Genomic DNA, 14,125 nt, shown 5'->3' on the forward strand with positions numbered 1-14,125 from the left:
GAAGTGGGATCTGGTGGTACCTGTGAGGCAGAGGAGGGAGCTGAGGCATGTAGAAGGGTTGCTGAAAAAGCAGAACCTGGAGAAAGGCTGAATCTGGGGGCAAAAAAGCTCTACAATCAGAAAGTCATTAAAGACAGAGAAGAACTTTATGGGCAATTAAATAAAACAAAAAACCCCCACTGGTTTACAACGTGGCAAAACCAGTTTACAAGCATATTCTTTTACTTTTAGTTTTTCATTTTTGTAGAAGAGGAAGTAATGAATAAAGCAATGCTTTCTAACTAATCATCTCCATTAGCCTGTGTTTCAATGTTCTAAAGCTTAATTAATAGAATACAAAAATATTTTTGAAAGAGCAGGAAAGAAGATTCTAATAAAATGGTAGTAAGCAAAAAATAGTTGGTTAATGGTAATCAATAATATAGAGCCCATTATTACAAATATAAAATGTATAGAATGGCACTACATAAGCTATCTTCTTAAAAGTCTTACTTTTAGTGAAACTAAGCAGTATTTATATGGACTGATGCTCAGCACCCAAACCCACATACTTTACTGCACTGTACTCCATTCCTGTAAAGACTGAAAGGGTAAAACCATATTTCCCAGACTCTTTTGCAAGTAAAATATGGACAAAAATTACCTTACAATTAGATGTCATTATAACAGATTAGAAAGGCAGATGGGTGACTAGCAAGGGTGACACTGAATTTTCTGTACCAGGGTCTGGTCCCCAGGTGCCCCAGAGGCCCTATGGTAATAGTGATGATGAGTTTTGGCAGACTGTTCTAAACTTAAAAGATCTAGTGGTTAAGCTTAGCCTTACAGCCCTCTCCTCTAGCTCTTCCAATGACTTGAAGTACCTTAAGGTTCTATATTTAAAAATTCTTCTCTGTTTAAAATGTCTGGGGTAAGTTGTTTCCTATAATAGAGCTCTTACTGACACAGCTTTCATACCACCCCTACCCTGCCCTTTCCTAGTAGATTTCTTCTGATAAAATGTCATAAATTTTCATGGCTAGGGAGAGATAATCTGCTTAGAATACTATGCTTCTAATCTACTATAGAATACTGTGGCAGTTCCCACAGTACTCTATATAATAATGTGTGTGTCTGTGTTTGTGTCTGTGTTTCCTTTACTAGACCAAGAGCTCCTTGAATGCAGATCAGGCTCAAGGTCCTTATTAAAGGTCTGAAGACACCTCACTGCCCTTTGTCTACAGATAGTTGCTGGGGTTGGAAGAGAGAAGCCACCATATCTGCTTGTAGTGTGTATCAGCAGAGGACAGCAATGTCTGCTCAGGCGAGTTCTGAGAGGGATCACTTCTAGGTTCTGCTGTTGAGGAAAAGGGAAATGGGTTTGCTCAAAGCAGGTTAACTGCCCAGCTAGGGCCAGAACCCTGTCTTTTGATTCTCCTTCCAGAACTCTTTCTATTACATCATAATTTGGAAGGCACATTTCAGAGAGTTGATGAAGAGTCTGTACTCTCAGGGGTCAGCACAGTGCCTGTCTGATACATAAGTTTTTATGGAGGGGAAGGACTACACGGGTATCACTGCAAGGGGGGAAACCTCTGAAGGTCAGATGTCCACTCTGACGCTTACTCTGACATGACTAAACAGAAAGAGGCCAAATAGCATGTGACATTCTATAACTCACGCCCAAAATGTGAGAGGTGTTAAGTATCATATTCACAAATAAGAGGACATTACATTTGCTTAGCTCCATCATAAAGATCATGGTGCTGGGATAAAGAAATAAACAATACCCAGGCCCTACCCCCAAGGAACAGACAGACTAGTACAGAGACACACTGACATTTTCAGTAGGGAGTAACAGATGACACGAAGGAGGGAAACTGTGTGGGGGTGGTGGTATGGGGACATGTCCAGAACACAGAGGGAGGTTTTCTGCTAATAGGGGTCGTCAGTAGGCCTTCAAAGTGATGCAGTCACTTTAGTCAACTCTTGAAGGGTGAGCAGCATATTTGCTGAATAAGACAGGAAAAGGCATTTTAGGCAGAGCAAACAGCAAAGTCAGAGGCTTAGCAGTATGAGAGAGAATGGGCATTGGCAAAAAGTTTCTAAAGCCTGAACAAGCAAAGTGGGCAGTGAGAATGGAGAAAAGGTGCCAGAAATTTTCTAAGAGGCCACGATCATATTCCCTGTATTGAACACAGTGCAAACTCAATAAAAAAATCCTTATGATTTATCCTGTTAAACTCTCCATAAGCAACTTTCCTGCAGGAGAGGCAACACAGGAAATCAGAGAAGATATTAGGGAGAAGGCATTTGTGCAAGGCCTCGGATTCATCCACTTCTTCATTACACAAATATTTACCACTTATTATGCATCAAATACAATTCTGAGTATTGGGATTCAGCAGTAAACAAAACAAAGCAAATAAAAAGAATTCCTGCTCTACCTCTGTCTCTGTAGGTCTTATGTTCTTTTAGGAAAGAGAGAAAATAAACAAACACTGTTCAAGAATACACACAATAAACAAGAAAGAGTGATAGAAAATGTTGGGGAGTGGCTGTGATTTTAGATGGGTGGACTAGGAAGGCCTTGCTGAGACAAAGTGATTTCAGTAAAGGCATCCCAGAAGGGAAAAATACTCCATGCAGAGGGACATCGATACAAAGACCCTGAGGCAGGAGTCTGCCTACAGAGTCAAAAAAAAAAAAAAAAAAAAAAGGGGTTTGGGAGTGAGGACAGGAGCAGGAATGCTGCTGGAGTGGGTTGAGTTTTGTAGCTGGGAAGAAAGAAAGGATCCAGGCTTACATAGGTGTATGAGCTAAGGCCCAGGGAATCACTTACTGTTTGTTACGGTAGAAGGGAAAGGAAGCCACGCACTACCAGGAAAAAAGTCAACATTGTGCCATCGTGGCCATCTAAAATCATGTTAATTAGTCTTAGTTGAGCCTTTACTACTGCTCGGCAATTTTCTTATTATCTCTTCATGAGACCCTATAGGTCCTTTGCAATGACCTTGAGTTTCAGCCAAAGAAAATCAATTACTATCAGGTCCTCCATGTCCCCTCTAAGCAAGCCCAGAACATACAATTTCCTACTTCAATACCTTTGTTCAAGTTGAAATATTCACTTGGAATTTCATTCACACCTTTCTGAAGTCTTATTCAGTCTAAAAAGTTCTCCTGATTTCTTAGCCATATCTAATTTCTGTTTCTAAAATCTATAAATACCATAAATTATGGTAGCCTTTGCCCCTCAGAGCATTCTGCTTCATATATCATTCTTTAACTGTGTAGTTGCTATGTCCTTAACCAGGTTATCAGCTCTTGGAAGACAGAAACTATGTATCATTTGCTCTGCACTCTCTGTACCTGGCACTGGCCCCACACAGATTTACTACTTGCTGAATTTAACTACCATTCTTGCAACGTAAGCACAGGACTGGAAGTGTGATACATGCCCATCCTGGGCTGGACTGACTGGTGAGCATTATGGATAGGATTAACTGACAAACACAGCTATATCTCATACCTGGGAGGCAGGATGTTCTAAAGGAAAGAGCATGGGCTTCATATCCAGATAATACTGGATTCAAGTTCTGGCTTTTCAGAGCTTATTTTTACTATGCGACTTACATCACCTTTTTGAGCTTCAGTTTCCTCATTTATAAAATGGTCATGTACTGTAATCTATTCATATCATCACCTCACTTGAGATAAGGATGAAATGAGATAATTAATGTACAAAATGAGAACAGAAGTTGGCACAAGGAAGTGCTCAATAAACGATTGTCAAATTACCTTGCTAAGTCACATCTTTAAAATGAAACTCACTGTCCAGTTTAAAAGCTACAAGGTTATATTGCTATTTGTAATATGGGGACGCCCCTGAAAATGGGACCTAAACCATATTTTTATATATAATGTTTTACTTTCAATGCAATAAGAAAAAACTCCCCAAAATAATAGTTGTAAAAATAAATGCTTTTATGTGCTTTCTTTAAACTCATTCATCTACTGATTATTCTCTTTAAAAAATTCATTTTTATATATCAACTTGTCAAAAGTAGGCTGTTTTGACAGGGCAATAAAAAAAGCAAAAATTCTTTACCAATTTTGTCGCTCATAAGGCATCTCAGCATCTCTAATACTGGAAAACAAGACTGTACTCAGAGAGGACTTTGTCCTGAGATAAAATGTTTCAAGGTTTCTGATACACAAAGATTGTGAGAAGGATCATTCATTATATTGAGGCATCATTACAGAAGTTTATAATCCCAGGAGTAATGTCTGTTGATGGTGTGTATGAGTTGAAATAGAAGTGAAAGATAAACAACGGCTACTATGAGTTTTCTTTCTGCTCCAACATAGCAGAAACTAAGAGGGCCAATACAGAGATGACAGGAGCCAAAGCAAAAGATGTACCTAGTGAAACTTCTGGTCTCGAAAGGCTATGATTTCTGACTCTCACAGCCATCACACATCTCAAACCTGTTAATCCCAGCTATTTACAGATGAGAAATTCAAGATATAGAGAGAAAGAATAAGTTGGTCAAGGTCAAACACAATTTATTGGCTGGCAAGATGGAGCGCAATATGTTCCTCCTAGAATGTAAGCTTCACAAGGGCACAATTTTTGTGTTTTGTTCACTGCTTTTATCCCCAGTGCCATGGACTGTGTTTGCACACAGCAAATACTACAAAATTTTGTTGCTGAGTGGTGAACGAGCGAATAAGTTAAGTTTAAACAGCTCATATCTAGTGGAGATGAAACCATAGAAACAGTTTCAGTACTATGGGGGACTTTCACGTCAGGGAAACTCTCTGGTAAATGGTGGTATCTGAGTGGAGTCTTAAGAAAGGAATTGGAATTGAGCAGGCAAAAGAGAAGGGTGATGGTAAAGGGAAAATTATAGGAGCAATTACAAAGCTGAATAAAAATAAGGGAAGGGTTCAGTGTGCCATGGACTCCTTTGGCTGTCTGGTGAGGTCTATGGGCCTCTTCTTTTAAAATAGTGATTTTTTTCCCTTTAAAACGCATAATGTAAAATACATAGGATTACACAAAAATCAAATCATGTTGGCATAGTTATCAAAACACTAGAAAAACTTTGTGATGGGTAATGTATGTGCTTTATTAATGCATAACAAGATCTAACTGTAGTTTTAATAAATACTGGTAAAAACAGCTATAAATGATATTCTGGGATATCTGTAATAACTATAATGAGATATGTAATTATCTCTGATTTTGATTGTTGACAACATCACAGACACTGTTAAGATTACTAGGGTCTATTGCCTCTATTCACAATTAGAGGAAACGTTAAATTTTAGTTAGAGCAGTGATTTACAACCTTTTGCATTTCATAACACATATAAACTAATTACTAAAATTTTGTGACATACCAAAAAATGTATTTTTTGCCTATCTGAGGAAAAAAATAGGTGTAATTTTGCATCTTTCACACTGGACAGGTATTGTTGTGTTGGCTACTGTCATTTTTTAATTTGACAATCTGAGGGAAAAGCAGTCAGTATCGCATGTTTAAAAATTCTTGTGGCACACCAGTGTGGCTCTTGTGGCACACCAGTGGGACACGTCAAACAGGCTGAAAATAGCTGAGTTAGAGGTTAATAAAAGTAAGATGTAATTATTTTTCTGTCTAAGTTGACCAACCCTAATTTTTATCCTTGGATTCTTTGAGGGTTTTGGAGATATAGTGTTAAAAATTCTTGGCCCTAGGCCTGAGTTGGTAGAAATAGAAAAGAAGGAGGAGATCTAAGAGAACTTTAAGACAAAGAATGATTTTACGGATTTTAGAATTTGATGGTAACTAAGGAAAAGAGAAGTATCTAAGATAATACTCAGGTTTCTAAACTGGGAAATTTATGAGATGCAAAATTAGGATAACTGACAAGGTCCATTTATGTTTAGAATGACTTTTATATTGCTTAAACCTTTAGGCTTGAAAAATATAATTACTGATCAAGAGGGTGAATAGGTCTTCCAGATTCTGCCATGATCTGCCATGATTCCAGACCACAGCCTGTCCTCATGAGGACGGTATATGTTTCTGGATGAGTGAGCACAGCATACCTTTCAAGCTCAAGTGCATTGCTCTTTCTACCAGGATACTGACTGCAAAAGTTCCATCCAACTCAGCAGTACCCTCCTGGGCTGGGCACACTTCAGGTGTGGTGCTGTTGCAGGGCACCTGAGTGCAGGCAGGAGACTTCTGGTGGCCATGCGGTAGAGAGAGCTGAATCTCATCGTTCCTTCTGGGGAGCTGCTCAGACTCACTGTGGCTGCTGCAGTCCATGGAGTCCAGCTCATCAGTGGGCCCCAGGTGTGGGGAAAGAGAGGAAAGAACCACGTGAACTCGCAAGGCAGCTCCTGAGAGGTTGGAAGCATTTCGTCCAAATAGAGGATACACACCTGCAAGAGAACCAAGGAAAATAAGCGTAAGCAAGCAAGAACCAAAAACACTCTTTAACCTTGGAGATGCTCACTGAGGATGCTGTGGTACTCTTTCCTTTGGTAGGCCTACACCCCAACATACCAATTTGTAAAAACAAGCAAAAACAAGAAATTCCCTCAAACTGTGAAGTTAATATACACTGAAAGTTTTTACGCCCCACTCCTCAAACACACACGCTATCTCCAAAAATGGAAAGTAAAGAGCTTAGATTTGAAGCCAAATCCAAGTGACTACCACGCAGAGCTGTTGTGGAGGGGATTCACACGCTGCAGGACAACTAGGCTTAGATGACTTCTGAGGCTGCTTAAAAGTCCAAGATTTTTATAAAATGAGGAGTGGCATGTCTCCTCTTCCACCTGTCCCACTGACTCTTGTTCTTAGGCCTTCTTCTCATCAGGAAGCTGCCCTGATATTCAGTTCATCCTGTTTCACCAATCGAATGTGCTCTGGAAGTATCTATACCTGGAGATCTTTGGAAGGGAAGCAGAAGGTAGTGGCAGAGGAGTCAAGAAAGTAAGAAACTGAAATTGGTTGAGTATTTTTTGTGTGCTAGAGTCATGGAGGGGTTAAGTAACCTGCAAAGATGACTTTTTCAGCAAGTGGCAGATTTAATGCAGGGATTTGAGTTTTACTTGTTTGCTGGATAAAAATGAGATTTTATTTATAAAGCAAAAGGTACTAATAGTTCTGTCAGAATCTTAAAGTTAATGAGTTCATTAGACTCATTTCAATTCAGGAAAATATAGTTAACTGATTCACGAATAGTGTAAGATGGAAACTTTTCTATTTTTTTCTATTTTTAGGTAGGGAAATAACCTTACAGAATATTAACATGGATAAATGTCATATTTGTAAAAAACCCAAGCCCTTGCTGGGTGGCTCAGTGGATTGAGCGCCAGCTGCGAACTGAAGGGTTGCTGGTTTGATTTCCAGTCAGGCACATGCCTGGGTTGTAGGCCAGGTCCCCAGTGGGAGCGGCCACCATGCATTGAACTTTCCCTCTCTTTCTCCTTCCCTTCCCCTCTCTCTGAAAATAAATTAAAAAATTTAAAAACAAACAAAAACCAAACCTAGTCTGGCCATCTCCAATTCATTCTGCACTATAGTTGCTAGATTTATTTTTCTAGAATGCAGAGGTATGTCACTCTTCTATTCAGAACCCATGATAGTTTTCCACAGCTCTCAGGAAAACACCTAAACTCTTCTGCTTAAAGGAGGCCTTCAACACAGGACTCTTGTCTACCTCTCTAGCTTCATCTCCCATCATTTAATCCAGCAGTACCAAATTACTTACAGTGCCTAAAATGTATCAAACTGCCTCATGTCACTGTGCCTTCACACACACTGTTCCCTTTTAAAATACCCTTCTTCCCCACTTTTCTTGGCTTATTACTAAATCCTTTGAAACATGGGTCTCCCCTCAGACATTGTCCTTGAACTAGAGAGGCAGCATCCCTGTGCTCCCATAGTACCCCTGAGGAAACCTTCTTCATTGTTCCCAGGCTCCACTGTACTTGTTTATTTACTACGCTATTCTCCCATTAGATGATAAACTCATGAGGTCAGCATTATTTCCTAATCATCTCTGAGTTCCCAAAGCCAAGTACATGTATCAAGTATGGAACAAATGTTTGAAAGAGAAGTACCCAGCACATAATGCCACTTGGAAAATGTTACCTTTTCTTTTTTGCCTTGTGAACCAATTTATTACTTGTAGATTTTCTTTATGATCAAGATATGCTGACCAGAGGAAAAAAATATCCTAGTTTCATTTGCAGGTATGCTTTTCAGTGTATTTAAAAAACAAGCATTTTAGATTATCACATTGGCTCTTACACATGTGGTTAAAGGTAGTCCTCTACACTCACTCACTATTTTACACGTATAAACGGAGGGCTTACAATGTTGCAGGCAATACATTAGGTGCAAAACCCTGATGCATCTGGATGTATTCTATAGCTACCAAGTTCAGAGCCAGTTCCTAGAGGTGTGGTGATTCCACGAAGGTGTATGTCACTAGGTAATGCTCTTTTTAAAGCAGCCAGCAAACCTCCTTCTTTTTGAAATCTCTTTAGTTATGAGAAGCATTACTAAATTACAATACTATTAATCTTTCAGCATACAATAATGGAAGGAACACGTCCTACCCACCCTCTCTGAGTCTCCATTGCCATGACTATAAAATGGGTCTGATACCTATCTAATAGGACTGCTGGGAGGATTAGATAAAATAATGTCTGAGAGGGGTGTCTCACACAGTACTCGTCACAGAACAAGTGCTTAAACCACAAGAGCTAAAGCTGGTTCTTAACTTACCACTGACAGTTAGTGTCCTTGCTGTCCTCTCTCCAAGTCTGGCCAGGTCTACATAGGCTGAGCCAATCCAACTGTCTGTATGGTGTGGCCTCTCCACACTGTCATTGCCGTAAGCCCGCCACACTTGTATCTCTAATCTCTCCTCCCTAAAGTACCAAAGCAGTGATGGGCTCCTAGTGACTTCTGCTCTTTTGGATCCCTTAAAAGTAACCATGACCTGCTTTTCGTTTGTAGATTCCCTCGGCTTCTTAAGAGGGGTCCAAAAGCCTTCCTGATCATAGAGCTTGTAGCGGAGGTAGCAATATGTGTTCTTATGAATGTGCTTCTGGCCAGCAAGCAGCACGCAATGAATGGGCAGCCATAGCCTTGGAGTAGAGATGGTGACAGTGGCTGGTTCCTCTTCATCCATCTTAACAAGGTCCTTCAGGTTATTCTCAAAGCTCCAGCCCAATAGTTCAGCAGCTTCTAATACCCGTTCTCTGTCTCCAGGATGGGTGAAGGAAATTGAAAGCTCCAGACCACCCACAATCTTCTGCATGAGCTCCAAGCCATGAGGCATGGCCCCATCTTCTGGTAAAATAATAGGATACCATCCTGTGATCCCTTTCAGGAGAAAACATTTTCAATTATTGTCTTAAAAGTAGAAAGATGTACCCATTCTCCACCCCAGAGCCACCATCACCCTAGTCCAAGACAGAACAGAAAACATATACCCAACAGTGCATTGTAGTTTCATCTGACCACTGAAAGGCAGTGAGATCGGGTTGAGGAACAAAGGCTAGGAGATGGAAGATCTGAATTCTCTCCTTGGCTCAGCCCCAAAACAGTGGCCTAGTCTGGGTAAGCCATTAATTTCTCAGCCTTGTTTTCCTTATTTGACAAATGGGAAAATTAGTGCTGATCTTGCTTACCAGACCAAGTTGTTACGATCATTAAATGAGATAATGGTTTTAAAAAAGCTTTCAAAGACAAGTGCTATGAAAGATGTGAAATGTTATTAGGATGCTGAGAATACAATGAAAAAAGCAAAAGATAAGAAATCAGGAAAGTTGTGGTCTAGTCCCTGGTCCTCCACCAAGGCAACTGCCACTTAGTGAACACACACCAAGGACCAGGAAAGAAATTTCAAAATACTAACAGCTACTCTACTGAGTATTTATTATGTGTCCCAAATTCTCCTACTGTTTTACACAGGGTCTGGCAGAAGTAAAGCCTGCTTGAGTGTGGTTGGTATGGTATGTGAATGTCTCTCATGAGATGGACAGCAATTTGAACATTTCACCTAAAGGTGTGCTTGAGTGTGATACTGTTATGTTACAGCATTACATGCTCATGATTTTGTAAGAGAAAAGTGGCATTATTTGTGCTAGACCCTGTATATATCACTTTATTTAGCTCTCCTGATAACCCTGTAAAATTGCAAGGATTAAATTGGGTTGGAATCCTTATTTTATAGAAGAGAAAATGGAAGCCCAGAGATGTGCCCAAGTTTTCATAGGTATCAAGTGACAGAGCTACTATTTGAATCCAGGCTGGCTCCAAAGTCTATAATCTACCTACTTTAGGTTTATAATGTTATTTTTAAAAAGATTTTATTTATTTATTTTTAAAGAGAGGGGAATATAGGGAGAAAGAAAGGGAGAGAAACATCAATTGGTTCCTCTTAAATGTGCCCCAACCAGGGACCTAAAGACCAAACCCACAACCCAGACATGTGCCTTGACTGGGAATTGAACTGGTGACCTTTTGCTTTGTGGGATGATGCCCAACCAATTGAGCCAAATTGGTCAGGGTGGCTTATAATATCTTAAACCTTTACAGCTAGATTTGTTTCTGAATTTAGAATTCTTCATATTTTAAAAAAGTAATATGATACATAAATGATATATTATATAACAATCAGTGGTCCTATAAGTCAGGGATTGGTAAACTTACTCTGTCAAACGCCAAACAATAAATATTTTAGGCTTTGGACCATATGGTCTATGTGCCTGGCCCTGTGCCAAGATCCTTTACATGGTATAATTTCACTGAATGGTTCAATAATCTTACAAAGTAGTAGATCTTATTATTTCCATTTTACGGATGAGGAAACTATAGATCTGAGAGATGAAGTGAGTTTTTCTAGATCACAAACAGTAAATGACAGAAGTGAGATTTAAATCCCATACCAAGTTGGAGAGAATTCTCCCTGGGAGGCACAAAGTACCTGTTTATTAAAGTATTATTCAAATTTCAACTTATAATTAAACTTGGGAGATGTGTGACAAAATTTTGGAAACTAGATTATATAACCTAGTTATAGGAAAAGGGGCAAGAGAAGGAAAACTAACATTTACCGAATGCTTACCATGTGTCAGGTCCTTTATGTACCCTATTTAATCAATTCCTACCTGGTAGACTTGTCAGGATTAACTGTCTCCAACCATGCGCTAACAAAACAGGGGACCAGAGAGGTCAAGGTCACTAAGCTAGTAATAAGTAGGATAGGACCAATATTTTCCAAATTGCCTTGGTGGCTGTATCTTCACTTCATGCCCTTATTCTTCCTTCATTGAGAAAGGAGAATGGGCAAATCTGGATTTGATTTCTAGTTCTGCCATGCATACTAGCTGTGCAGTTTTGGTAAATCACCTCTGAGTCTACTGTTTTCTCATCTGGCAAATGAAAAGAGTAAGATCCTATATTCTTGCCAGGCAGGGTTATCATGAGGTTCAAACAAGATCTAAGAAAATATTTTACCTAATGGATGTCACCATATTAATTAGTAGTAGTATCATCATCATCATCTTTCCTAGAGTAAGAGAGTACAATGTTTTGAAATTCTTTGCTTATTAGAAAAATTTTGAAATGATTAGGAGAAGATTTAAAATGCTTTTAAGGAAAACTTTTTGAGGTCCCTGGAAGAATTCAGAAGCATATGTTAAGGGGTCATACTTCCTTCTGCATACCTTGAAAGGGAGTTAGACAAGACGATCTCTTACAGGGAAGTGAATGGGAAAGGGTAGGATTAAAAAGTGATTATCTAGGATATCTTTACCAGATCTCTTGATTAGCAGCTCTTTTGTTGGAACCTTTACGATGCCAAGCAGATAATCTTTGAATGACTGGATATTGGTTATATCACTGGCTGTCAAATCAAACAAACAAGAGAAATTAATTGGTGGTCTGCTGACCAAAGAATTTATATTCACAATCCACATAACCTTCCAATTACACTCACTGAGTCTCAGTGTTGGAAGATGTATTAGAGACCATTTTGTTTTTAATGGTCTCTAAATTGTTTTTAATTAAATCATTAGTCATATATGTGTAAGTATATGTGTATAATTTTAAATCTATTTTGAAAAAATTCAGGCATACAGAAAGGCTTCAAGAATATTACAATGAACTTCTATACACACTTCACCTATTCACCCACTAACATCCCAACACATTTGCTTTATCTCTCCCTACATTCTCTCTCACACACATACATGCTCAATACATATTCTACTTATTTTCATTATACCCTTCATAAATAAGTTGCAGAGAATATGATCCCTCATCCTTAAAGACTCTGGTTATCAATTTCCTAGGACGATTATACCATTCAAAACAGAGCCCTTTTAATTCTGATTATGATGAGCCACTTGGTACTCACCTGACTTGGTATCTTCATGATAAATGGCAAAGGTAACCTCTGCAAATTCCAACACCTCTGCCAGGAAACAGGCCTCTCCACTGCAGTGCTGAGTTACTAAGTTACATGAGAACTCAGTGTGATGGGAGAACTCAGGGCAGAAGGTACAGGCCACAGGGCGTGTTTGGCGCTGTTCTCCCTTGGGGAGGAAGGAGAGATGAACGGTGACAAAGGCATTGACCCCTACTGTGGCGCTGAACTGTAGAGAGGGTTCTTGATCAGCCAAAGCCCTGTAAGGAAAAGAGTGAGCAGGAGAAAAAGGAAGTATCAAAAATCAGCTTGACTGCCTAGGAAACATCTCTAGCATTTTCATGAGACCACCAAGAACACTGACTGACTGTGATTCCTATCTTAGCTTTCATCAGTGCCACAAAGTACTTTCTCAGTAATCTGGTTACCAGAGTGTATGTGTACGGGGGTGAGAAGAGACAACAGTCACCTGTCCATCACAGTGACACTTCACAGATACTTCAATGCCTTTCAGCCAAACACAACCAGAAACCAACTACAGTTGAACAAGTTGAGTTTATTGCTCATTACAACGAGGGAGAACACACACCATGGGAATCATGGGGCATCCTAGAAGGTCTCAGAGGGGACTTAGAGCACTGGGCTCATATTAGGTGATTTGAAGGAGTGTTCAAGAAAGTAGGGCTTTGCTCTGGACTGTTGTTCTTTATGAATCTTTTTTAGAAGGAGGGAAGACTAGAATAAGGTTAAAGTTGTAACTGGTAAAGCAGCAGCAGTCATTCATATTAGCCAGGGTGTGGGGAAATGGGTATTCTCGTAGTTTTCTTAATGAACTTGTTTTGGTTTGTGCTTAGGCAAGATTATGGAGTAGTCTTATTTTTGTCTCACTTGGTCATGGTCACAGAGCCTGCCTGGTCTGTTGCTGGTGTTCTGTATAATTGTTTGTCCAATAGGAAAACACCAAAGCCTAGCCGTGAGTCTCAGATCAGGTCCCAGATGCCAAAGGCTACTTTTCTCTTTCTCAGCACAGATGTTCCATGATGTACAGATACAATCTACCCACCTTTAACTGACACTCATGAAGAGTCAAATCTTTTGTGTGTGGATATAGTATGAGACAAATCTCTTTACCCCAAATTCCCCAAGAGGTCACCTGTTCTCAAAGGATCCCTGATAGTCCCGAAGAAGACTTAAGGGTTTCTTTCTCTAAGATCCTTACTCTACTTGGTACATATCAATAGAGAGTAATAATTTAGGTTTGAATTCTGGCCTTAGAATAACGTTATTCAGCCTCTTCCAAGTTTCAGTTTCCTATTGCTAAAATGAAGATAGTACGAGGATGTAAGATACTACAGGTGTGTGTATATTTAAATGACTATTGCAATTTCATTTCTAATGAGATTAATGTAAAATACCCATTAATAGTAAACTGCTGTATGCCTATATAGTAGCATACTATGAAATATCTATTATGCCTATGAAAATGAGATGGAAATAAATCAAATGTTAGCAGTGGCTATAAAATAATAATAAATTACTCAGTGTTTTAAAAATTACATTAGATAATATATACAAAGCAGACAACCTACCTGTGGGCAATGAAAAGAGTCTTTTTTAAAAAATTTACTGGGGTGACATTGGTTAATAAAATGATATAGGTTTCAAGTGTACAATTCTATAATACATCATCTGTATTGTA

General features: G+C 39.2%; 1 protein-coding gene across 3 annotated transcripts in view; it reads right to left on the bottom strand.

Moving 5' to 3' along the window:
* Positions 1-14,125, bottom strand: part of C2CD3 (C2 domain containing 3 centriole elongation regulator) — a 124,560-nt gene that overhangs the window by 45,046 nt on the left and 65,389 nt on the right. For all 3 annotated transcript variants that reach the window (XM_037148643.2, XM_037148645.2, XM_037148646.2), the window contains 4 exons: positions 12,418-12,686; positions 11,815-11,904; positions 8,775-9,377; positions 6,077-6,415 (listed from right to left, as the gene is read on the bottom strand). In XM_037148643.2, coding sequence (XP_037004538.2) covers positions 6,077-6,415; positions 8,775-9,377; positions 11,815-11,904; positions 12,418-12,686 — 1,301 coding nt within the window. The remainder of the gene's footprint in view (positions 1-6,076; positions 6,416-8,774; positions 9,378-11,814; positions 11,905-12,417; positions 12,687-14,125) is intronic.

This window comes from Artibeus jamaicensis, unplaced genomic scaffold (assembly GCF_021234435.1).
Source record: "Artibeus jamaicensis isolate MK-2021 breed Jamaican fruit bat unplaced genomic scaffold, CSHL_Jam_final contig_64, whole genome shotgun sequence".
NCBI lineage: Eukaryota > Metazoa > Chordata > Mammalia > Chiroptera > Phyllostomidae > Artibeus > Artibeus jamaicensis.